The following is a 24,075-nucleotide window of genomic DNA, read 5'->3' as shown; positions in this document are numbered from 1 at the left end:
AAAACTCTTACGGAAAATACAGAACTTGTGTGCTAAGACCCTAAGTCTTGACAAAACAGGTCCGTTATCTCCTTTAATTAAACAACACCAGCACACACAGTGTGGCCTTGTAAACAGTCACTATCGTACTAATTTGGTGATCTATAATTTCCTCACTTAGCTGCAATATTGCAGCAGTAACGGCTCAAGAACCAACACGCCGGTGGACGGTGTTTCCACAGAGCCAATATGCTCTGTCCGAAAGTAAACAAAAATGAATGCATAATTGAAGTTGAAGTTTAAATAGGGAAGATGAGGCAGATGAAGCGGTTACAGCGGAGGAAAGCTGAGCCGGCGTTGGGTGCACCGAGTCCAGTCCCGTCTCGCCGGACCGCTAAATAAAAACACTGATCTTAACTCGGCCAGGCATCTTAATTGCATTCACTAGCAGCTCAGGAGCGGCTCGGTCCCCAGATGATGGCTGATGTGAGCTGACTGGAAGATGAACTTCCTGGGCAGAGCAGGGTGGCGCTGGGTGCTGCTGGGTGCTGCTCAATGTGTGCGATGGTGGAGGAGTGCGACCAGTGTGTCCCCCTCTAGCACTGGCGTGAGCGCGTCCCTGTGTCTGTGCTTACACATGCATGTGTGTGTGTGTGTGTGTGTGTGTGTGTGTGTGTGTGTGTGTGTGTGTGTGTGTGTGTGTGTGGGAGAGAGAGGAGCTGGTAAAGGGCAGTGAGGAGGAGGGAAGCATTAAAATGATGTTTGACATAAGAAAAGAGGGCGAAGGAGCCACATGGTCCGTGCTGCAGCAGGTGGCCTAACACATCTGAAACTACATTCTCAGCTAAATCATCCAACCCTTGCAGTGACTGTATTTCAGCAGCTGCTTATTTTTAGGCATTTACAAGAAGAAGGGGAAAAAACGATGCCGGGAACACAATATCAAAAACATCATTTGAGTGGCTGGCATGGTTTAACAGCGGTAAAACATGGGAAACCAGTCTTGCATGTGTTGGAATCATAGCTTCCTTTTGACTACTAATATGTTTTTCTCATGAGTTGCCTTTAAATGGTGCTCAATCACATTTTGCAGCGAGTGAGTCCGTCCCTGCTGAGCTCGGCACTAGCTTCCCCCGGCAGATATTCATCAGGACAGCCATCGATTTTAATGACTTGGTCAATAGACACACAGCGAATCAGCTCTCAGCATCTCCCTCTCTCTGATGTTCACACTCTCCTCTACTCTCGCCTCCTCCTGTTCTTTTGTTTTCTTTTTTTCCCCTTGTGCGTCTTTCACAACAACGCCAGACCTCCCACATCTCACAAAACAGTGGCTGACAGTTGTCATAGCTGCGGATGGAGTGACAAATGTGGATAGATTATTTAATGCCTCTCCCGAACCAAAAGCAGCAGATACAGGCAGGTTTTTTAAACATGCTAAGAGAAGGTGATTGACTCATTTCCCATTGCAAATAGAGGACTGTGTCTTGCAGTTCTTTTCCCCCAGTTTATCATGTTTGACGTCATAAATGTCCTGGAAACAAAGGAGCTCCCTCATCTCGCCGTCTTGCCAAATTAGCGAATTCACCGGGGTGTCACGTTTCCATCAGTGCCGATCAGAGCTGATGAAAAACCTGCGTCTACGCGGGAATGAATGTCGATTGAATCCATTCCCGTTGCAGACTAAAGCCAGATGCTAATGGATGTTAGTGGGTTTTTTGACCAGTGGAAAAAGGGGCTTAACGATCGGTAGCTTGGTAAAATACTGTTATTATGATAAGAACCGAGGTTGAGGGAAATAAAGAGAAGATGAAGACAAAATGTACTGGAGAGCAGGTGGTGTGAGGGAAATTAACAAGATGGCAAGATGGCAGCAGTTTGATGTGTGCACTTTGACAGGCAGGTATTAGGAAAAAGCCCTGCTGTGGATGGAGAAACTAGGTAGGCAGATCACAGCTCAGTGACTGACATATCACAGTAGGTGATGAGGTTAAAGCTGCCTTCAAGCTGCTCTGCGGGAATCCTCACACATGGCCACACAAACATATGGCATGTGAGAAGACGTACACAAACACACCATACACAGTAAACACAAGCACAGGCGAATATGACAAATACACACAGCCACGCAGACCGAGGAGCACACAGTTGTTGATGTGCCCACTGATGCAGAGCGAAGACAAATTGCTCCCTTTGAAGGGAAAGCCAAATCAAACACGGAGTGTGATTTCTGTCACTGTGGTGCTTGGCTCTGAGGCTGTGGAGCTGACATCTGACCAAACATCCATGCAGTCACACCCAAGAAGTTGTGCGCACACACGCACAGCGGTCTGTTGTGCAGCTGGATTAAGGGAGGAAGAGCTCTGTCAGCTACTCCAAGATCCAGGCCTTTGCCATCAAAAAAAAAAAAAAGTGCCAAAAACCTCCATTGCACATCAGTGCTTATGAGAGTCGTGGCTGCCGGCTCAAACTTTTGTTCATTCGGCAACACAATCATCCAAGTAGCGGTGTTGGTGTTTAAACTGCTCGTCAAATAATCACTGCTGAAACCCCCCCGGCGTGAGACGCTTGACCAGGTTTTGACCGTCACTAGAAAGTATTACTGTGCAGTCTCATGGTGTGAAAACAACCACAGGCACAATGGGCATTGTCACGTTAAATAATGCGTGGATTTGGGCCAGAGCATTTGCTAGATCTATTGCAGGATAATAATTCATCAGCTATTCAAGCAAAGTCCCACCTGTCGGACAGTGACTACCTCATTTATTCCATTTATTTTTTAATATAAATCCACAGGTCAAAGTGAACTAAACACCCGCAGGCAAAAACATTGACAGCTGCGGCAAAGGCAATTCAGGATATTTTCCGAGAACACAACTCAACCACCACAACGAGAGGACAGGGAGGCCATAACCCATTTAAAGTGAGTGACATATGTGTTTGTATCATGTGTGTTTGTATGTTAACTGGTCTGGGCGGGTCCAGATTTGACTTGGTGATAATTACGGGCAATGGGTCGGGTCCGGGATGGATCTTGGCAGGTGTGCCGGTTGCAGGTATTTAACCAAAATGGACCCATGCAGGAGTCTTGTGTGTGATGCGCTGGACAATGAGCAATTTTATAACAAGTTACTGAAATAAAATCCTGTGACCAGTTGGTGTGTGTCCTAGACTTTTATATCCGACATGAGCGTAGCCCGCAATCACTGCCCTGGGATCAGATTTGCCAACCTCACATCAGTCATTAGAGGACTGCAGAAACACCGACCTCTAACCTGCAGATGCTTTCCCATCTTTTCACTTTTCTTCTCCTGTCACCTATGTTTCGGTCTCTTCTTTTTTGAAAAGTATGCGCAAAAAATTGCAAGATCATTGTTACAGAAGCGAGCCAGAATGCAGGTCGCGGGAGGTTCCACCCTCCATATTTTACCACTATGCCGGTGAAGCAGAACAGTAGGCGCCCATCGCCACAGAGATATGCAGCGTTAATTGATTTGAAACAGAATGCATAAGACCTGTGGGAGCTTGGGATTCGTGACTTCTTGGAGTGGGCGATAAGGCAGAAGGAAAGGAAGGAGAGAGACAGGAAGCAGCAGACAGAGATAATCAGAGAGATACCAACGCAGAGACAGAACAACAGCAGTGAGCTGAGGCTGAGGGGAAGGGCATGCAGGGTGACATTGTTGTTATTACGGCGGCAAAGTTAAGTATTCCTGTCAGCAGGCAGGTCTGCTGGAAAGACGTCATGGCTGCGAATTTTCATAGCGCTCGACTTTTTTTCCTATTGCCACTGTCCTTGCGTTATTGCCCCAATGGCATGCTTACAAACGTTGATGCACTGGTAAACAGCGGTGGATAAAAAATAGTGCAGGAGATTTGGGATTCAAGTGCCTCCATTTGCAGTTTGACCTTCATAGAAGGCTGCACCAGGTTTCAAGTATGGATGATGTCTAGAAACTGACACGGGGATGTTTTCCCTCCTGCCTTTGAAATACAGCAGCTGACAAAATGTAACCATACAAACTGAATGTAATAAATTCATCTTCATATGAATTACTTTTATAACCCTGCATCCTGTTTCCTTCCCTTTCAAATTGGTCTTTATAAATACTGTAATTAAAATTAAACTCCAGATTCCTCGGCTTGTGAGATGAAGGTCAACAGATTTTGACATGTAGATGGTTAATGGATCACGACAGTCTATTCTAGCTCTCGCTTGACGGAGGCCAGACCGAGCCGACAAGCTCGACTAATTATCCGTTTCCAATTCTACCTGATTTCAATATATCTCCGGCAGCCCACCCAAAATAATTGCTTTTCTGCAATCTACAAGTTCATTTGCACACATTTTATTGATCAAAATGAGTCGGGAAAAAGAAAACAATCTAAACCTAAATTAAAAGCTTCATTAAATGCGAAAATTGGTCGGGGGATTGCGAGCATCTGTTTCCCGCGCCCTGCGCCATAAACTCCAAGGTTAAACCAAACACCAATTTACGGCTCGCAGACTCGCGGGCGTGAAGCCGGAGCGGCGGAGCACCTTCACAAACACGGTGCGAGTCAACAAGGCTTCAAACGATTCCCTGAGAGATGTGAGGGCAGGGACTGAAAGCTCTTCCTCTCTTGTGTTTAGTGTAGGCCTCGTGAGCCTCGAAACTACGAGCAGGAAAAGATAAACCTGACACACTTCCAAGCAATTTCAGAGCAGCGGCGATATAAGATGCTGCCTTTGTGCAGCAGTTTGAAACCAGGACGACATGTACTTCTTCTTAAAGAATCCACTATAGGCGATACTGCAGGTTTGTAGAAGTCCAAGAACACTTTTTGTAACTCAAATTGTAAGACTTTAAAGACACTTTTCAAACCTAAACAAAGAAAATGTAATATTCTTTCAAGATCTAGTGAATTCATGGTAAATGTTGCGTTTTAAAGCAATCATTCATTGCAAAATTAATGCGGATATACATTTTCTCAGCAAATGTAACCATGTGGTACACACTGCTGTCAGCTGCAGCAAAGACTTATTTCCCTTTTTCGTGTATATATCTATAACACTTGAGTGTCCTTCCAAGCATATGACCACATTTCCCTTCCACTTTTATGGGTATTTAGAAGAGACACAAATGATCATTACTGTTTTCTGTGCTACCACATGAAGCACATTAGGTTTGTCTACAATAAGTTTGTGACTTAAGAGATCAGATTGCATCTTATGGTGAATTAAAGCAGAAAACCAGGTCGTTACAAAGGCTTCGCATATTTCTTTCTAGCCTCTGCAGCTGCTCCTAAAATTACCCGCGAAATTTTGCTCACCACACGAAACCTGAAATAAGGTTCCAATTAACACACACGCACACGCCCCCGCCTCTCTCATAAATCAACGTGGTGGACGGAGAGAATGTGCTGAAAGCTGCCTGATGACTGGTAGCTATGCCTGAAGGCTTTTCCTAGTCATCCTTAGTCCGTACAGCTAAACCAATAGCAAATCAATAGCAGCGACAAACTGAATGTCTTCAAAACTTTATCGAGGGCCAGTGCCAGTGATATCAAAATCTGGATAATCACGTCCTTGGTGTAGTTTTAAATGCAGATCACAGCCACACAGCCTACTGCCGTCACAATCACCTAGGTATTGGATGTGGCAGAGATGGTCATTGATGTGGAATATAAAATACCCAGATCAGATTTAATGCCACCCCCTACCTTTCCAAATATTTTAAGACCTTGAATATCAAAAAGTCAATTTAAGACGTGTTGGGATCCACAGGTCCCTGCACATGTCTCCGTGCCGCAGCAGGTGAACTTCTCTACTCTCTGACCTTGGAGGAGCTGAAGTGAATTAGCTCTGGTTGCAAGTTGTGTTTTAACAACCCGTTGCTTTGAGTGTCTGTGGCCTTGTTTACGACTGTTGGCATCGAAGCTGCTCTGGTATACAGGCAGAGGGCAGAGGCCTATGTATTTCATTCCAGCAAGGCCTCACATAAGGGGAGGTCACGAGGAGGAGAGAGCTAAGACTACATTGATTTAATACCTGACACCTACCCCGGCTTGGATTCACTTCTGAGCTCAGATTGCAGAACAGATCTGCTTTGATTTAGCCTCTGAAAGTTTGGCATGACAGGTTCTGTATCTGGAGGAGAGCGATTCTAAAAAAAAAATTATGAAAGCCTCCTGTGCTGGAAGCGTCCGCTGAGGCTGGCTGCGCTTACCTTTGGGATGTCCCGGGTCGCTGAACTCGTACTTCCCCCTCCCGACCGTCCGCAGCATTTGCAGCCCGTTGGGAGCGTCCTGATTGTCTGCAGCTGTGTTTTGGGCCAGCGCCGCTGCTGCCTGTCCATTGGTCATCGGCAGGGCGGGGGGCTGGATGAGGTGAGAGGTTAGGTGGCCGTTGCCCATTACGCTGTGAGGGCACGGGTGAACCACGTGGTTGGCCTGGGCAGCGAGGATGGACGGTGCCATGGTGGGCAGAGCCGAGTGGTACGGAGGCATGCTCAGGACCATGGAGGGCGGCTGCTGTGTGGAATGCGGCGTCAGCTGGAAGTGGGCGGTCATGAGCGGGTGTTGCGGGGGCATTGGCGTCTGCATGGATGCGGTTACTCCTATGATCGGCGACTGCGCGGTCACACTGTGGTTGAAGGACGGCGGATGAGGGAGGGCGTAGGAGTGGGGCAGGAGGCTGGGCTGGCTCACCGCGGCAACCGGTGCAGCCCAGGACCCGGGACCTGATGGACAAACAGGCAAAGAATAGAAAATAATCTATATTTTACCAAACTTTTTAACCAGGAGTTCAGTGCCCATTCCAAAAATCCATTTCAGAGGACATAAAATGGCAATCTTGAAATGGGTTATTTTATTTTTTCCAGTGTTAATGTTCCTGAGCCGGTTTAGAATTATTCCTTGTCATTAGTGAGTCCCTTATTATTGTGTGTGTGCTGGACGTTGTCTGCAATGATTCATTGTTTTTCATGAAGTGAAACTGAATTTCATTATTATTGTTTAATTTTGTAACTGAAGTTTTGTTATATTTCATACATTGCAATTCAGATGTGTCAGAGATCTGTTAAGCAATACCAAAGCTCTGTTATTCAAGCATTGCAGCTAAAAAAAAACAAATGTTGTAATTGGATTGAATGAATGTCTGTTTGAGTCTGATACGGTGAATACAAAATAATCAAAATGATCTGGCGGAACCAATCATTTTTGCACCAGTTGCTGAGGACTGTTGTAAGAAGAAGACGTGTTCAAAGACAGTTAGCACGACGGTAGGTAGGTAGGCAGGTAAAGCAATGAGAAGGTTTAGGTAATTAGTTCCCTAATATTTTAGTAAACAAGTGCAGGGTTCTGATTCAAAATCTGGAATCAGATGATTAAAAAAGAGGAAGAAAACCACAGTTGAAGATTGCACCACTCCACACCACAATGCACCACAAAGCTGATCTGCTTCGGTCAGAGTTTGTTTATGACTCGTGACAAAAACATGAAGATTCAAGCAATGTAAAGATCTGCACACAAGATCAACACCATAATAAGATTGAACTATTTGTTTTTCCGCTGGATGAACAAAAATGCTCTTCCGAAAGTAAACTTGCTCAGTGCATGTGGCAGTCTGCACTAATATCTACGTTGGAGCCTGTGTTTACCCAGACACTCTGAGCCAATCATTTCCCTACCCTGAGGCGTTGGATGCTGAGGCTGTGCTTAGAAGACGTGGCCATATTGGACCTGAGCGCCGTCTCCCTCCCCCCCTCCCTCCCTCCCTCCCTCCCTGATTTGCTCACACCCCCATCTCCCTCTGCTCCTCCTGCCATAGTCCAAGCTCCAAAAATAGCCCATCACTCTGCCAACGGGCCAAAGGCTAAATCAAAGCATGCAAAAAGCTAAGTAAGAAAAAAAAGAAATAAGCCCACGTTATTCATAATACCAGCCTTGCTAGTACAATAGTGAGAGGGACGGAGAGGGAGAGAGCGAATAAAGAGCGACAGAAGAAAAGAAAGAGAGAGGAGAGGAGAGGGTGGGATCAGGAGCCTCGAGAGGAGAGGCCAATTCAGTTTACTATTCACATGTCATTGAGCTAATGGGCACCAACACAGCATTTCACTTGCTCTCTTTTGTAGCTCATCTTGATAAAAAGTGCTAGAATCAAATGGGCTCATATAATATATTAATATCACATAATCATTCAAGGTTTTACCTCAGCGATGGCATTCAATAGAAATTATTACATACACATTCTATGTGTCCTCCAGTTCAATGTTCTTGTCCTTCAACATTTCCTACATCTTTTACCAGAGGAAAGTAATTAGAGAGACATTTCATTAAGATGACGCAGCAATGGCCGACATGTATAGGATTCACCTGCGAAGTCAACAAAATAAAGTACATGTTTTTGAATATCGCCTCGGATCTAAGAATTAACATGGTTTCTTAAAGTTGCAAGTTTGCCTATAAAAAGCTCAACGTTTTATATGTTTTTACTCCCCAATTGACTTTAACCCAAAACATGGAACCAAACTATTTTCGTACAAGGCGACCAAAGTAGAAACAAAACTTATTTCCCAAAGTCAAACTTTCTGCCACCGACAGAACACTGAAGTTTCCGTTGAAAGAAATCGTTGATTAATTCTGGCACAGTTGGCAGAGAACTTTCTGGCAACACAGCTCAGTGAAGTGTGGAAGGGAAGCTGGCTTCGTTGCAAACGCCAGTGACAGTTCGGAAAAGCGCACACACGCAAATCAATATGCAACACTATGCTCGGATTTGAGTGTCATATGCGACAGCGTGCCGGGTCGGTGACATCTCACTCTGCTCGCACCTCAATCCATGCTTTGGTGTGTGTGTGTGTGTAGGAGCTGCGGCAGTGGGAGGGGGGGTGAGCTTGGAGCGCAGTCTCGCTCAATTACACAATATAAGGTCTCAGGATTGTCAAGGCCGATTCAGCCCGACCCTCAATGCACAGCAGGGGGTCTGTGGCCACACGGCAGGAGGGAGCACAACAGGAGAGAAAGACCGGGCGCCACATTGTCACTATCACAACCGCATCATTCCATCACAGGAGCGCCTCCAAATGCTTCTCTTGGCTTTGTAAGATATCTGCGTTATAATTAGGAGGCGAGCTGAAAAGGCAGTAGCAGAGTTGAAACGTGTTTTTTCAGCGTGATGCTTTGCTGCCACAGAGTAACAGCTGTCTACAATCTGGATTTGTTGAGCCAGAATTTCCGCTGGAACAAGTTCGCGCCAGCATTATTCTTGAATGAGACAGATTTGTGATGAGCAGGCGGCAGATGCAGGGGAAAGGAAATGAAGGAAAGCAACTGAGTAAAAAACACGAACATTGGCTTAACTCGTTAGTGTTAGCTTGCACCGAATAAGGCCGACGTCTAAATTAGACCTGGTGGAGACTGTCAGAGTTTCACTTCAAAGGTTTAATTTAGACTAAATCAGCTTCAGCTAGTGACACAATAACATTAACAAGAACAATACAATGAGAGCAGAGTGGCGGTGGTGGGAGGCGGTGCGGCTGGTGAGGGAACAAAATAGTAGTTTTTTTAAACTTCCTAATATAACTGTGATGCTTCTATAATTATATGTATAACTACTCTGCTGTATGTAAAGATGGCGCTTGTGTACGTGCATTATGCATGATTGCATATGTAAAGTATGCATGTCGTGAAGGCAAGCATGTATTTTATGTAGGGCAAGGCAGTCAAGTTGCCTCATTAGCATTGGAGGCTAGCGTAGATGGCCAGAGCGGTCTCGGGTGAGCATGTGTGTGAAAGTGAGTGCTCCACGTACAGGGTTAAATCTGCCGTGTGCAGGCATACAGATGATGCAAAACTTATATCCCCTTAAGCTCCCATCCTGTGGAACCAGTGTGTGTGTGAAGGTGTCTGTCAGTACTTATACATGCTTGTGTTTATGTGTGCTTGTGCGTGTGCGTGTGAGTGTGTGAGATTCATTACCGGTGGGCTCGCTGTCTCGATGTTGCTTGGCAGGGGGCTCATCGGTGTCCCACGGTGTGAGCTGGTTGATGGGCGTCTGTCCCCACCTCACCCCCGGAGCCAGCAGCAGTCCTGGGGTCTGGTTATCACCGGGTGACAAACCAGAGACCTGCACAGCGGGAACAGAAAATCACTTATTAGAGAATTATATGAGGGGAAAGAACAAACACCTAAATATGCACCTTCTTTGTAAATAACCCTAAAATCAATGTCATCAAGAACTATGGTTTAAGTACAATAGTTAATTCATTAGATTGAATGAAAACAACGCAGAAAATCCCAGCCCTCTGAATTGTTCTTAAAGGTATTGAAGTGAGAATGATGGAGCATGGCGTATAATCAGCACTGAGTGACTGAGTGCTGATTACAGCCTATATATAATGGGAAGCAGGGGGGGGAGAATCGTGTTTACGGCCTCAAGAGTCTGTGGAGAAAGACCAATATTTCTCTTTTTAGAAAGTAATAACAATTGACTTTCTAGCGTGGAATCAATTTAAACTTAATTTTTGCAATGAATTAAACATTGTGTTCATTTAAGGGAGAGGAGTAATTCTGATCACAAATGCAGCAAATAGAGTAAACAGAAAAAAACACCTTTTTTTTGCAGGGAAAAGGGTAATTTCTAACAGAAAATAAAAAGCTACGGCTAGGTGACAATAAATATATATTGTTTATTTTTACAGAGTGGCAAATTCCTTTCAACTTCACCAAACCAAAATGAGAGTTCTCTAAGCCTTTCTTTGGAGCCATATCTCTAATATTTCTGCTCTGGTAGGGGAGTAAGAAATGTTATCGGGCAAGCCCAGGCTGATGAAAACACAGGGTTAATCACCACTGGACCCCTGAGCAATATTTGCTCTCCCTATCTGCAGCTTGGAAGCTGGGCCTAACAACCAGGCAGGAGCGAGGGCAGAGCCAAGCCTGATTCCCCCTGCTCACCCCAGCCGCCCCCCAGAGTTAATAGAAAAGACCTGGTCACCGGGCCCCTCCTGCGTCCTCCTGGCTGATCCCTCCATCCCTTCAATTCCATTATCCTCGCTGACCCGCCATCCACTTCATCAAGCACGCCATCATGCATTCCAACAGCATCGCCACCAGACCCCAACAGACTGGGAGCTCACTGCATGACAACAAAACGGCGATCCAAACTATTCACATCACAGTGAATTGATGTGCAGCTTTGCAAATTGGATCAAAGCCATTTCTGGAGAAACCAGAAATACAGCACCACAGTTTTCTGCCTCCAACAACAAGTGAAGCTCTTTACACAACATTTTTTTCAGGTTTTATATAAAGTCACTGTGACCTTTGCCCACCAAAATCAACCAGTTAATTCAAGATTGCAAGAGAACCAGTATGGCAGATTTGAAAGAGATGAGAAATCGCATTCACAAGGGAAAAAAAACATACTTTGTGAAGCCAACTAAACCTTTGACCACCAAAATCGAATCAGTTATCCTTGGGTCCAAGTAAATGTTTATTCCAGATACTAAGAGCTCCATTCAAGGCGTTCTTCAGTGTTCACGTTCACAATAATGGGACTGGCGTAGATACGGACAGACGGATGTATGGACGGACGGAAAACACAAAAACATAATACAAAAATTGCTGAGTAAAGTGATAAAGTGGGAGCTCTACGGGGCCTTCAACAAATTGCACGACCTTAGCAGAGCACAACATCTGCTCTATTGGTTAAAAAGAATATCACAAGAGCAGATAAGTTCAACGAGTGTCCCTCGATAAATCCATGGTGAAAGTTGCCTGACAGTTTGTAAGTGCTGGAGGCAAAGGAAATCTCGAAAAAACAAACAGCGAAAGGGAAACATCTCAAGGCAAAATAGAAAACAGCGTGATGGAGTGGGAGAGTGACGCGGGGTTTAGAGGGGAGACAGGCTGTCAGGTCTTTTTGTCCAGCTCCAACCTGTCGACTTCAGACAAGAGAAAACTGGAATGGTTTACTCAGAGAATGCCCTAAGCGCTCAATTCCATCCCAGAGCCCTGGAGACTTAGGGGAGGGAAAATCCAGAGCGTTTTCAAGGTGAGGAGTTGCATTCTGCAGCCCGCCATTTGTTATAATGAGCATTTTGCCTCCTCTCCTCCGTGCGCTCGACTGTATTCCACTTCAGCCACGCTTCGCCTTCCCCTCTACACTGGTAACTCCTCATTAACTCACAACATTGACTCTTCTTCTCTCCTTTAGCCCTGCACCCGCCTCATAATACACTCTCATTAATACTCCCACCCATTTACCCAAAACAGAGAGGAAAAAAACTGTCTCTTCTGTGCTGAGAGCCAATCCATCTGTCATAGTTTTTAGTGCACCGGGGGAGAAAAAAACCGAGATGAAGAAAAAAAGAAATGGTTCTTCTCTGCGCCATCACATTGACAGCATATCAACTCGGGCTCAGAAACAATCCCAACTTGAAAATGATCAAGGTTGGATAGAAAATACACACACAGTCATATACACAGCCACACAACAGAAGTATGTTTGTGCACTGAGAGCAGGTGTGAATACATGTGAGCGCACACGCAAGGACACACACAGACACACACACACACACACACACACACACACACACACACACACACACACACACACACACACACACACACACACAGGAGCCAGGAGATATCAGACGGGATGTTTATTAAGATGGCAGACTCGCTGCAGGCAGGCAGGAAGGTACCGTAGGTTCTGGGACAGCGCCTGCCATTTTCCCTCAATTTTATTTGCGCTCCCTATTTCCAGTCCCCTCCTCCCCGGTCGCCCATTATCACCGGGCAGCAGATGGTTTCCTCTGACTCGACAAAAAAAAGCGTGCCGGAGAACAGGGACGGGAGCCAGATAGATAACTTGCGAGTCGTGCCAAGCCGGTCTGTGTTTGTTGTCAAGCTGGCAGGGGAGGAGGGATAGGGGGGGGGGGGGCTGGTACTGTACGCAACATCCGTGCACATGGACCACATACTGCAAGTGTGGAATGTGGCACTCGCACAGAAAGGTGCAAGCATGTTTGGATGCACACATACATACCTAGACACATGAATCTGAAAATAGCTGCATATAGTATACTAGGCTTGGGTACAGACTGGCACCACTTCTTACATGGTCGGTATCTATCAGACGGAATCACGATGCTGATTTCTGCATTTCGACATTACAGCACACGCTTTACATGGCTCTGACAGCAGGTTAGTCCACAGTTAGCTGTTGGCTGCGTCAAGCTGGAGTCGACAAATGCCTGAAGCTAGGCGGTATTTCACCTGAAAGGATTCTCACACGGGGACCTGCAGCGAATGTTCGTAAAAACAATTCCAACACGACAAACTAAATGAGTCACCTGTCAATGCACGGACACATCTGAAAGCAGAGGGAGGCTCCGGGTAAGACTGACCCCATGTGGAGCACATCAGCCGGCAGCGAGGGCCACAGCAATGGGGAGACCATTAATTTGTATATTATATAATATTAAGCCAATAAACTGTTATTTAGTGTTAAATTATTATAGTTGGGTTATAATTTATATTGATTTATTCTGAGATTTTGTTTAGAGTTCTTATTTATATTTATATATTTAATTTAAGTATATTTAACTCGTTAATTGTTAGTGTGTTACCTTTCAACTTCAAATTGACCTAGCAACGACAGAGCTATTCTTATAATTGAGGGCATTTCTTTTTTTTTTTTAAATCAATCTAGCACATCTAGTATTGCTCCTATTCAAGAGGATCTTTAATAGGAGCCCAAGATCCTCTCAACCGATTTGGGTTGTATGGACGTGTGTTTTATTTTGATAATCATTTCATGTGTCGATTACTTTTTCAATTAAATTTCTCTACTTTCATAGAAAAACATTAATAATTGACTTTAGGTAAAACACAGACAAAAGCTTCCAAAAACCTTTCAATATTTTACAAGGATTTTTTTTTCCATTTCATTAATTAAACTGCGTATCAAAACCAATTCATCAATTAATCAACTAAATATTACTGAATAATCGTTTATTTTCAGAAAACAACGTTTCCATCAAGGAACTGTTTTTACAATAGAAATGTACAATTGATATTCTAAACATTTACTGATTTTCATACTGTAAAGCAATATAAAAAAAAATGTAATCTCAGAATCTGAAGCAGCTATCCATCTGCTTCTCGTGCACAATCCCACATGCCGATACACACGATCACACACACATATGCACACGAAGCAAAATCCGGAGCGTCCTTCTCCCCTCTCAAACCACTGGATGTTGCAGACATGTCAGAATCTGTGTATTGAAGAGAGGAAGATAAAATCAAGATGCATCAGGCACTAAATATAAACTCGTCCTGCTCCGTCCGGGGCAGCGGAGACAGCAGTCTGATCCCGGCTGACGGATCAGCTATTTCTCTCGGACATGGTAAGCGCTGACAACTGTCACTATGCGAACCCTGCCTTCCTGCAATAGCCAGCAGCGTTATTGTGCCTATATCAGAATCCTCTTGCCACTGGCCACCCATCTGCTGTGGGCGCACACAGGAGGGGCCTCGTGTTGATCCAGGGCTTTGGCTGCTTTGAGTCATCCACAACATCCACATCCAAAGAAACTGAAAATGTTTGCTTGTGTTTGCCTTTAAATTTAGTTCGAGACAGCCCTTGTCTGCCTGTGTGAGTTATTGCAACGGTTCAATCCTACAATAGCACAGGGTAGGACACCGGGGTCTCCACAGGAAAACAGGCACCATGAACGTTGGGCATAAGCTGCAGCTCTGAGCACCTATCGCGTCTGTGACATGAGTTGGTAAAGCAAGAATCTGAACGTACGCGCTCCCCTCCGGTTAGGAAGACGGCTTCGGTTTTCCCCAGAGAAATTACTTTACTGCTCGACTCTTGGAGGAACGTCAAGAAAGAGAAGAGGGAGAGAGATTAGTGTGTCTATAACACCCAGGTCCCATTGCGGTAAACAACGTTACAGTACACACTGATCAAATCAACTAACTGCTATGAGATTTAATAACAGGTCTGGGTGGGGTGTCGGGGAAAAAGGGGCTGGAGTGGTAGCAAAGCTGGGTTTTGAGAAAGCAGGAGGAGGAGGAGAGAGAGGAGAAAAAGAGGATGGTTGAGGGAAAGCTGGGGCCTCACACACACACACATACTATCATACACACACCAACACACAGAGCAGTGTCACAAACAATAGCCCAGTGAAAAGCTAATCTCGTGCAATGCCATTAGCACGACTGCCAGACCCAATGAGATAGTAATGCACAGGGTGAAGTCCGGTTGATTATGTTCTACCTTTTAAAGTTCAGTGTTTCTCAGGATGCAATGCTCTTTACACACCAGAGGAAAACAACAGACCGCAGGCGAGGGGGAGGTTCGGCGTGGTGCGATGTCAGTCAGCTGACATTGTAATCAGGAAGGTGTGTTAATGGGCACTTGTTTTCCTGATAGGTTTTTTCCGTTTAATCTACTGCGACCGGGTGGACGTGGGAATCTTTTGCTGGATTCCTGGTGCGTCCACAGTGGAGCCGCCATTATTGTGCAATTTAAATGCATATGAGAAAATACACCTCCACAATCAGCCGGCTATCTCTGGGGAGACGCGCGTACACAAAATTTTATCATAATCAAAATTTCAACAACAGCAGTCACCGCCACGCCTTGCTATATGGCGCACGCCTGTAAAATAATATCTCACAGTGATACCAAACCATGAACAAATTATAAAAAAACACAGTGTGTGCAGGCAGGGAAATGAAATTCAACCTCGACAGAATGGCTTTTTCTTCCCTTTGGCCAGGCATGGACAGATACAGTGAATTTGGCTGAGATGTGGAGGGTGATGGAAATAATGGCTTTCCTCAGAGAAAAGGAACAGAGAGAATGGCAGAGGAGGAAGGAGTGAAAGATTGAGAGGCAGAGTAAGCCACAGCCATCCATCACACAGTCTTGTATCATTGTCTTTGACAGATCATTTTCAGCTTTTCTAAAACGGAGAGCGAGAAAGAAAAAGCACAAAAAAAAGCACACAACTCCTTTTTCCCTCCCCTGGCTCCGTGTAGAGAGCTCCAACCCGAGTGTGGTCTGGAACTGACCAGGAGCGTCAAGGAGCGCACAACTCATTCTCTTTTCGGACATTATTCACTTACTGTATAGAGGTATCTCCTTTCCATGACAACGAGCTGACACCTAAATGAGGAGTGGATTCGTTCTGGGCTTCCGTCATAATGGTGCTGAACGCCGGAGCAGAACCACGGGGCGGCTGTGTCCAATCTTTTAGACTGGAACATAGCAGAGCATCTCCCGGGTAAACAAAGAGACTACAGCAGCCATTTTTTTGTCCGCCATCTTAAAATGCGGTACACCGAAACGCCGAAACAGTGCGGCGCCACCGACGGAGAAAGGCGCGTACTTCAGTATGATGGCTGCATACTGCAGAGACTGAGAGGAAATCCAGGTAATATTTATTTTCACTGGAGCTGATCCAAGTATTTAACTATACAAACATGAGAGGAAACTTTAATTGAAGATATCAAGGTTGTAAGGAAGACTTAAAAAGTTGGCGAAAAAGAGAATATTATGCGGTATTTACAGACCGCGCTGTGAATAAAATGAATGACACTTTGGAACAGTCAGAGAAATCACTATGGATGAAAATCTTTAGCAAAGCTCTAATGAAATCCCTCCCTGCTGATAGAGGCTGATAAGTAAAAATCCACTTCCATAACGGCTCTGAATGCAAAAGCCACGATTTAAAACTATTCCTTTAAAAATCTGCTTGTAAACTTGTGTTATCTCTCTATTGTTGTCCCAAATCAAGGGGGAACAAAGAGCTGAGTCAAAAATAAAGACGGGTAATATTGAGTGCAACGACAATTGGCTTTGAAAATGTGTTTTAGCAGCTGAAATGTTTGTGTTGTTAGACTCAACAGCTAAAACATTAAAACGCACAAAAGAAGTCAAGTTAGGTCGTCGAATCAGTGTTTCAGTTGCTGCTGTTTATTTGTCATTATTCTACCTAACAATGCTAATCATTTACCAAAAGAGAAATACATAAAAAAGAATCATCTGCACTGAAGCAAGAACAAGAACAAGAACAAGACAAGTGTCAGCCATTACTGGTGTTTGACTGTTCCTGACTGGCAGGTTGTAAAACCAACCTTCGAAAATCCAAACAAGGGCCGATCCTTCCACACAAAGACGCTAAACACTGACCCCAGCACAAGTGCCTGCATACATAAATATATATATGCTAGAAAGGGCTAGGGATACGGACTGTAAAATTTCGAGCCCCTGGCAAAACAACTGAAGTGGAACACACTTCACATCCACTGAAATTCAAGCTTAGGCACTCCGACGGGCTCGACGGGCTCCTGGCTCGACGCACACGTACCATGAGGAAGAAGCGTGATCGCGGGGGCGAGGCCGACAAGCTTGAGTGGAAGAGCAGGGCTGGAAACCACGCCTAACATCCCATGAGGTTACAGCGTTTGCCCTTCGATACACTACCTCGACCCCTTCCCCTTCTTGTAGCTTCTTTTCTCTTGGAGACAGCGTAAGTGACCGGGCTGTAACCGCACCATGAACATGTCCTGTCTGTGGGACCGAGCGACGCAGCGATGTGTCTTACAGACGACGCAGTGCTGGGACATGGGAGCTGGGGAGGTTTCCTTTTGTCATGGTAGCACTTCCCAGGAGAGCGTGTCAGGGAGCATGTTGCCCTCCACTGGCACAGACCAGGACAGTGAGAGACACAGGTCTCCAGCAGGGCATGACCCTGCCTGATGTGTGGTGAGTGTTTGGGGAACAAAATATCCACAGCCTGTCACAGCAGCAGCTTCAGAGACCTAGAGACGACTGTAGCTCTTGTCTGTGGTTGAAATTGAGGCAAAATGACTACTTTATTTAGCTGTGTGTGTGTGTGTGTGTGTGTGTGTGTGTGCGAGTGTGTTTTTTCGCGTTAAATATATTTGTGAGGCTGTAATAAATGAGTATTAACGGGGCAAACAGCCATTAAGCACAAAGGAATAAATTGTATTCCTTTTGGATTTTGCAATATGATGGAAATAATATATTCTGTGCCAAGAAAGTGGGGAGATTAAAAAAACATTTTACAACACACGCAACACACGTAGTATATGCAATTCATTCAGGAATTCAGTGGGAAAATGCAGTGGCAGAGCTACTGTTTGACACCGGGCAAAGTCCGACTATCTGAACAAAGGAATGACATTACCATCGTGTGAATGCACCTTCTGTGGCTCTCTGACATGCGGTACTTCAGCGTTGCCTTGACAGAAGGAGGTTTTGAGGACGCTGCTGCCTTCAGAGGAACGATCATTAGGTCAACATCACAGAATATTAATGTAAATATGAAAGGGCCGTATGCTATTGTAGCAAAATAAATAGTTTTCACCGAATTGATCGCGCCGCCTCTGCCCTCGTCTCTCCTTGGACGAAACAAGTGACAAAAGCAGGTTATGGGGGGGGGGGGGGGGGGGGGCAGGAGATGCTGCTCCTGAAAGATACTTTCAATTGAAGTATGGAGTTCACAAGGCCACATGCGTTTGCTTACAAAAGTTAAATGTTGGGCAGATCATCTTTTTTTAAGCAATATCTTTATGGTTCCATTTGCCTCGGCGTTTATAGAGACTATAAGTGTAGGGGGAAATAACATCTAGCATTAGCATCTATGGAAATGAGCCGAACTCTCGCAGGTCTGGAACATATTCCATGGGCGATGACCCTCACTCTGTGATGTATTCATACACAGGGAGATTATAAATGTGACAGACAGGCGGTTAGATGGATGCCTCGATCCCAATGGAGCCTCCTATTGACTTTCACTGGGCACTGAGAGATCTGGCAGACAAAGACGCAGCCTTTCGGTCAATAGGGACTGCAAGTACAAAACAGCTTCTGGCCAACACCCCATTCTGGTCTGACAAAATACTTTACTCAACTGTAGCTTATTGTAAACCACATAGTATCTTCCTACTGGTTCCACAAATGTTTGACTTTCTGTATAGGAAACACGACAGAATCGTTCATCTTATCCACTTCATACTTGGCATGTGTATTTTTAACGAGCCGAGGAGGTGCAGTGTCGAACACAGAACAATTTGGTCACCAACTGGTGGCCCGTGGCAAATTATATCTGTTGCGCCTGGTCAATTAGGTAATTTGATTTCACTGTATTGGACTGACACAGAGAGCCACGGGTGTCGCCGGTGCTGGACTTGCATCAGATTGGGTAATTTGCTTTAACAGACCTCTAAAATAGCCAATATGCAATGTATGAAACAATAACACCAAACAATTAAACATGTGAACAGTAATAAAGCAAATTCAGTTTCTGTCTATGAAAGTCATTGAGCATAAATCAGTGCAAAAAACGCAAACAGAATCCAGTTGGAAGCAACAGCTTCACTGCAGGTACACTGGGAAGGATGAAAACAAAGATTTCTAATTTACTCTGCACCAGAGACAACAATTTACAGAAAGCTCTGCACACAACATCCAGCACACAAACAATAAAAAGTGACAGTTTACTGTAGATCTTTTTGAGGAGGACACACGACCAACCGTCTCATGAAAAGAAAGAATTCTGAAGTAGCTCTGGAGCATCAACACAGGCCACTCTAACAGCTCTTTCCGAGCAGACAGGTTTAGAACAGGCACTGAACGAGTTAAAATAAGGCTTTATTTTTTTTATTTTTTATCTTCCCATCCACATCTAATAGGATTTGGTTTGCTGGAACCAACACAACAAAGCATTTTACAGTGTTACATCACCGCAGCACCTGGGAGGCAAAATCTCTATTCAGATTATAAATGTGAGTTATTAAACTGAAAACACAGGCACGGCCTCTGGCTGCTAGTTGCTGCAAATGTGCCTAATTAATGACGCAGTGCTGCGACATTATGAGAGCACAATGGTCAAATATTTCAGCTCCTCATATATGAACTCTGGACATGAATAGAACAGTTGACCTTTCATTGAGGTGCCTGAGAACAGCAGTATTAAGTGAGATGCAGTAGAATCAGCGTTGCAGCATAGTCAAATCAAAACCACTCATGACTCCACGAAGGTATTCAAATTCCCAGCGTGCCCACAAGCCTCTTACTAGCCTATTATTTTGGGGACTTTTTTATAAGCCACTGAGCATTTACCGGAAAAAAAGGAATTAAATGTGCTTCAATGGTCGACCTCTAAGCCTCACGAGAAAATGTGCTCATATGCTAAACGCTGATATTTATATTTATATAAGCAGCCTGACCTGCACATGCTTCAGCTGCCTTCTTCATATGTGAAAGGAAAACTTTCAATTTTCCAAAGTTCATGTCTGAAAATGGCTCTCATGAGTTTCAGACTTTCTCAGCCAAAAGCACAAGTCCACAAAAAGCAAAGCACAGGCAGCCCCATGTGTAACCTGTGGCCGTGATCCAGCGTTTGAGGTTTCAGCCTTGGAGCTCCAGCCCTGCTCCCCCAGGGTGTAAGTGGAGACTGAAAGACTGGTTTTATCCCACAGGATGAAGTGGTCAGTGGCAGCTCTGTGCTCCTGCAGGCACAGGGGGGAGTCGACACAGAGCACTGCTTGGGGTAAGATATACCCTTCAGAAACATGCTGGGATCATTAGAGATCCAAAACCCTTAAAGAAACTCAGCAATAGCCATGAACTACACAGCGGCAGGTGGATAAACAGACCTCTGCTTGAATTATGGGGGGATTTTTTTTTCTGTCTGTTTGGATTTGCCTTTCAATTGCTTTTGAATGAGCTTCTCTTGATTTGCTCTAATGTTGTTGGGTTTTCAAATGCAAATGCGACTCTATACAGATGGCAAAAGTAATTTCAAGGCCCATATCCTGTGTCGAAAGTTACAATTGACAAGTAAAATTAGGATGTTTTTTAAGATGTGCTGGTGCCTCCGAGCTCGATTTATTCCTTAACAGCAAGCAGTTTGGTAAATAAATAATCAAGAAGGTTCCAAACTAGAGCATGAACTAGTTAAAAAAGTAAAGTCTGCATTGAAATCAAAGGAATCTATTCAAAGGAGACTTTGCCATTATATAAAATGCCATTCCAATAAATGTAATAGTCAAGCATTCCAGAGTCAGACTATCGTGAATTCTGAAGGAAATTGAAGAATTCCATTCATACCAGCTATAAAAGAGGATCCTCTGTGCTTGGAAAGTCTGTGTTTTTATTTTTTCCCCCTTTTTTGATAAATACTGGAGAAGCTCTGTCTGGACTGAAGGTACATATTTCAAGAGCCAAAATTGATGCAGTGAGCCTGACCGTGTTGTAGCTCTCCCATATTCTGTTTTTCCCTTTGTTTTTTCTGTTTTGATGGTGTCCAGCTCTCTTCAGTGGACTCATATACTGCAGCTGAGCTGCAGTTTTATCACACAAACAGTAAACTTGTCAACGTCCTCCAGCCAGTTGGCATGCTTGTGTGCTTTCCCCATTTCACCTCGAAACTGAGAGGCTGAGAATCATAGTTTAGTGTCCATTTTATCCGTCCCAGTGCCGGTGAAACATGAAGACTTACAAAGATTTGCTTTGGATCCCTGTAGCGAGTACATCCCAGCATCGAATCTATAAAAAGTACGACTTCATTAAAACAAAACAAAACAAATCTACTTTCTTAGAAGACTAACAGGCTAACTGGGCTTTGGCATTTATAAAATGATTAGATTTGTTTTATCCGGTTTAGTTATTTCATTAATGTGATAATGTGCTAGATGAAAAAGTGTTTCTGCTCCACGGACTCAGACAGACAACATTAATCTTTTAGATGATTAATCACTTACATAGATGAGTCATGTTACTAAATACTGCTCTTGCGGCCAAATATAAAACCAGCATACCCATGCACATAGAAGAGGGGCTTACAGCCTGGGGTGTCTTCTTTCTCTGTCGTCGTATGTAAGACGACACATCACACACACGCTGATCAATACAATTCAAAGCAGAGACCATCAACACCTCAGATACTTTCCTCTGATACAACAATTTTGCATAGATACCTGTATTTGTTCAAGGTTCTGGGAAAAATAGTGTTCTAACTTTAAGATCTTTAAGTTCCTTGGCAGCTGCTGATGCAGCAAGTTTCTTTTGAATGAAGTTTTCACATATAGGTCCCTCTTCTTGACCAGGAGTGTGCACGGCCCCTTTACTGTATCTGAATGAGGTAATGACACCACTGGAGACGGGCTGTAAAGACACCTCTGTGCTCAGCAGTAGCACCTGTGTAGTACACAGATTCATATTTCCCTTACCCACTCGTTCCCTGTGCACTTGTTGACAGGCGCTTGTAATCTGAAATAGTCTGCAGGGTTGAGCTGTTAAGTCCCTTGTAGGAATAGGATACAGGTCGGCTGGGACGGGGAGGAAGAGGAGGAATACGAGGGAACATCTCCCCTCCGAAGCTTATTGAGCTGTCAGGTTTCAGTCCCTATCAGGGAGCATTGATTTCCTGTCATATATTCGACTGCACGTGCTTTTACATTTGTCTTTGACGAGAGCGCTTCAGATAATGGGCCTGCTTCGGTGGTTATGACCACATCAGGAAGCCCGTCCACATATTGATCTGTGTTGACGCCAAGCGTGGTCCTTCATTTAAATTGATCCATAACAGAGTAGCCAAGTGCTGGTTTCACACTCTGATCTTTAATGGAAGCTATCAGGCTGCACACAGAGTGAGACACAGCGGAGTCATCACAAGCAGTGATAGGGGCGAACGCAGAGACAGCTAATAGTGCTAATAATGACTGGAAGTGGAGATTAAACTTTTCCCTTTTTCTGCAATGTATTCTTTGAACTTTGAAGAGCCGGCAGGAAATGATATTCAGGGTATTTAGCATTTTAGTGAACTTACCAGGACTTAAATCTGCGGCCAAAAACTATAGTTCTGGGGAGCAAATAAGTAAAAGAACCAGGATACACTTAATAACAACTATGTGAATAGTAGATTAATACAACTTCTTTCAAATTTACCCCAAACTATTATACAGCTGCACGAAATGACCCAGTCATTGTAACCTTTAAACTGTTATAACCAAGGACATTTTGCATTGTATCAATATAAATCCTAAGCAATGGAAGGGGACAATGAATAGGTTGTTTTTTTGCAGTGAGAGCAGGCCTCATAATGGAGATATACAATGTGCATGCAGAGGACATTGCTTTCGAGAACAGTGACAATCGCTCGGCCATGCCAGAACATTAGTAAGAGTCATTAGGCTCATCTAAATGAGGCCGTTAAGCCGATAAAACGAGGCTGTATATTCCAGCGCGGGAACAAAAGAAAGACCCCCCTGCACACACACACACACACACACACACACACACACACACACACACACACACACACACACACACACTTCCATTTCTCATTGGTATGCAAACTCTCCGAAGTCAAGTACCCCATAACTCTGGCGGGAGGGAAGTGCCCTGCGAAGGCATGTGGGCAGGCCAAAAGTCAGAGCCCCAGCCAGCTCCCAGCAACTCTATGACTGTCCAATAAACTTTAATACCAATCATAACTGCAACAACAACCCAAACACGGCGCTAGTGTTGTACACAGAACATGGTGATGTAGCCATTATGTTGCTTTAATTAAGCACATGGAGAAAAAAAAATCCCTAAAGCTGGTATTTTTCAACCTACTGTGACTCATCAGTGCGAGAGAAGGTTCTCTCACCTACAGCTACAGCACAAACACACAGACACACACACACAAACACACACTGAGCCATTCCCTAAAATGTGCTCATTGTCTTTTTCTATATGTGAATTAAACGTTTGGAACAGTGGTCATTATTGCGCCAATAAAAACAGATGGCAAATAAGACAACAAGTCACAAACAGGGGCTTAGCGACCGGGTAGGTAAAGCAGGCAAATGTCTGTGGCCCCGAGATTAGAGGAGGCCCCTGAAAACATCTAATCAACAGCAATGACAAATTTAGGGAGAAGCCCCTTGAATTCTATGATCAAATATTTATGGATGAAAGACACAACATCATGGTCGAAATCCAACTAACGAGGCCTTGTGCCGTCAAATTTCTGCAATTTCTCACAATGTGCTGTTTGTGCCACAAGAATATTT

General features: G+C 44.4%; 1 protein-coding gene across 1 annotated transcript in view; it reads right to left on the bottom strand.

Annotated features, from left to right (window-relative positions):
- Positions 1–24,075, bottom strand: part of LOC133024636 (kelch-like protein 29) — a 152,577-nt gene that overhangs the window by 104,917 nt on the left and 23,585 nt on the right. Inside the window, exons 2-3 of the mRNA XM_061091797.1 lie at positions 9,940–10,087; positions 6,189–6,701 (exon numbers count right to left, since the gene is read on the bottom strand). Coding sequence (XP_060947780.1) covers positions 6,189–6,701; positions 9,940–10,087 — 661 coding nt within the window. The remainder of the gene's footprint in view (positions 1–6,188; positions 6,702–9,939; positions 10,088–24,075) is intronic.

Source organism: Limanda limanda, chromosome 18 (genome assembly GCF_963576545.1).
Source record: "Limanda limanda chromosome 18, fLimLim1.1, whole genome shotgun sequence".
In the NCBI taxonomy this organism is placed as follows: Eukaryota; Metazoa; Chordata; class Actinopteri; order Pleuronectiformes; family Pleuronectidae; genus Limanda; species Limanda limanda.
The sequence above is the reverse complement of the archived record's forward strand: the minus strand, read 5'-3'. Positions and strand labels throughout refer to the sequence as shown.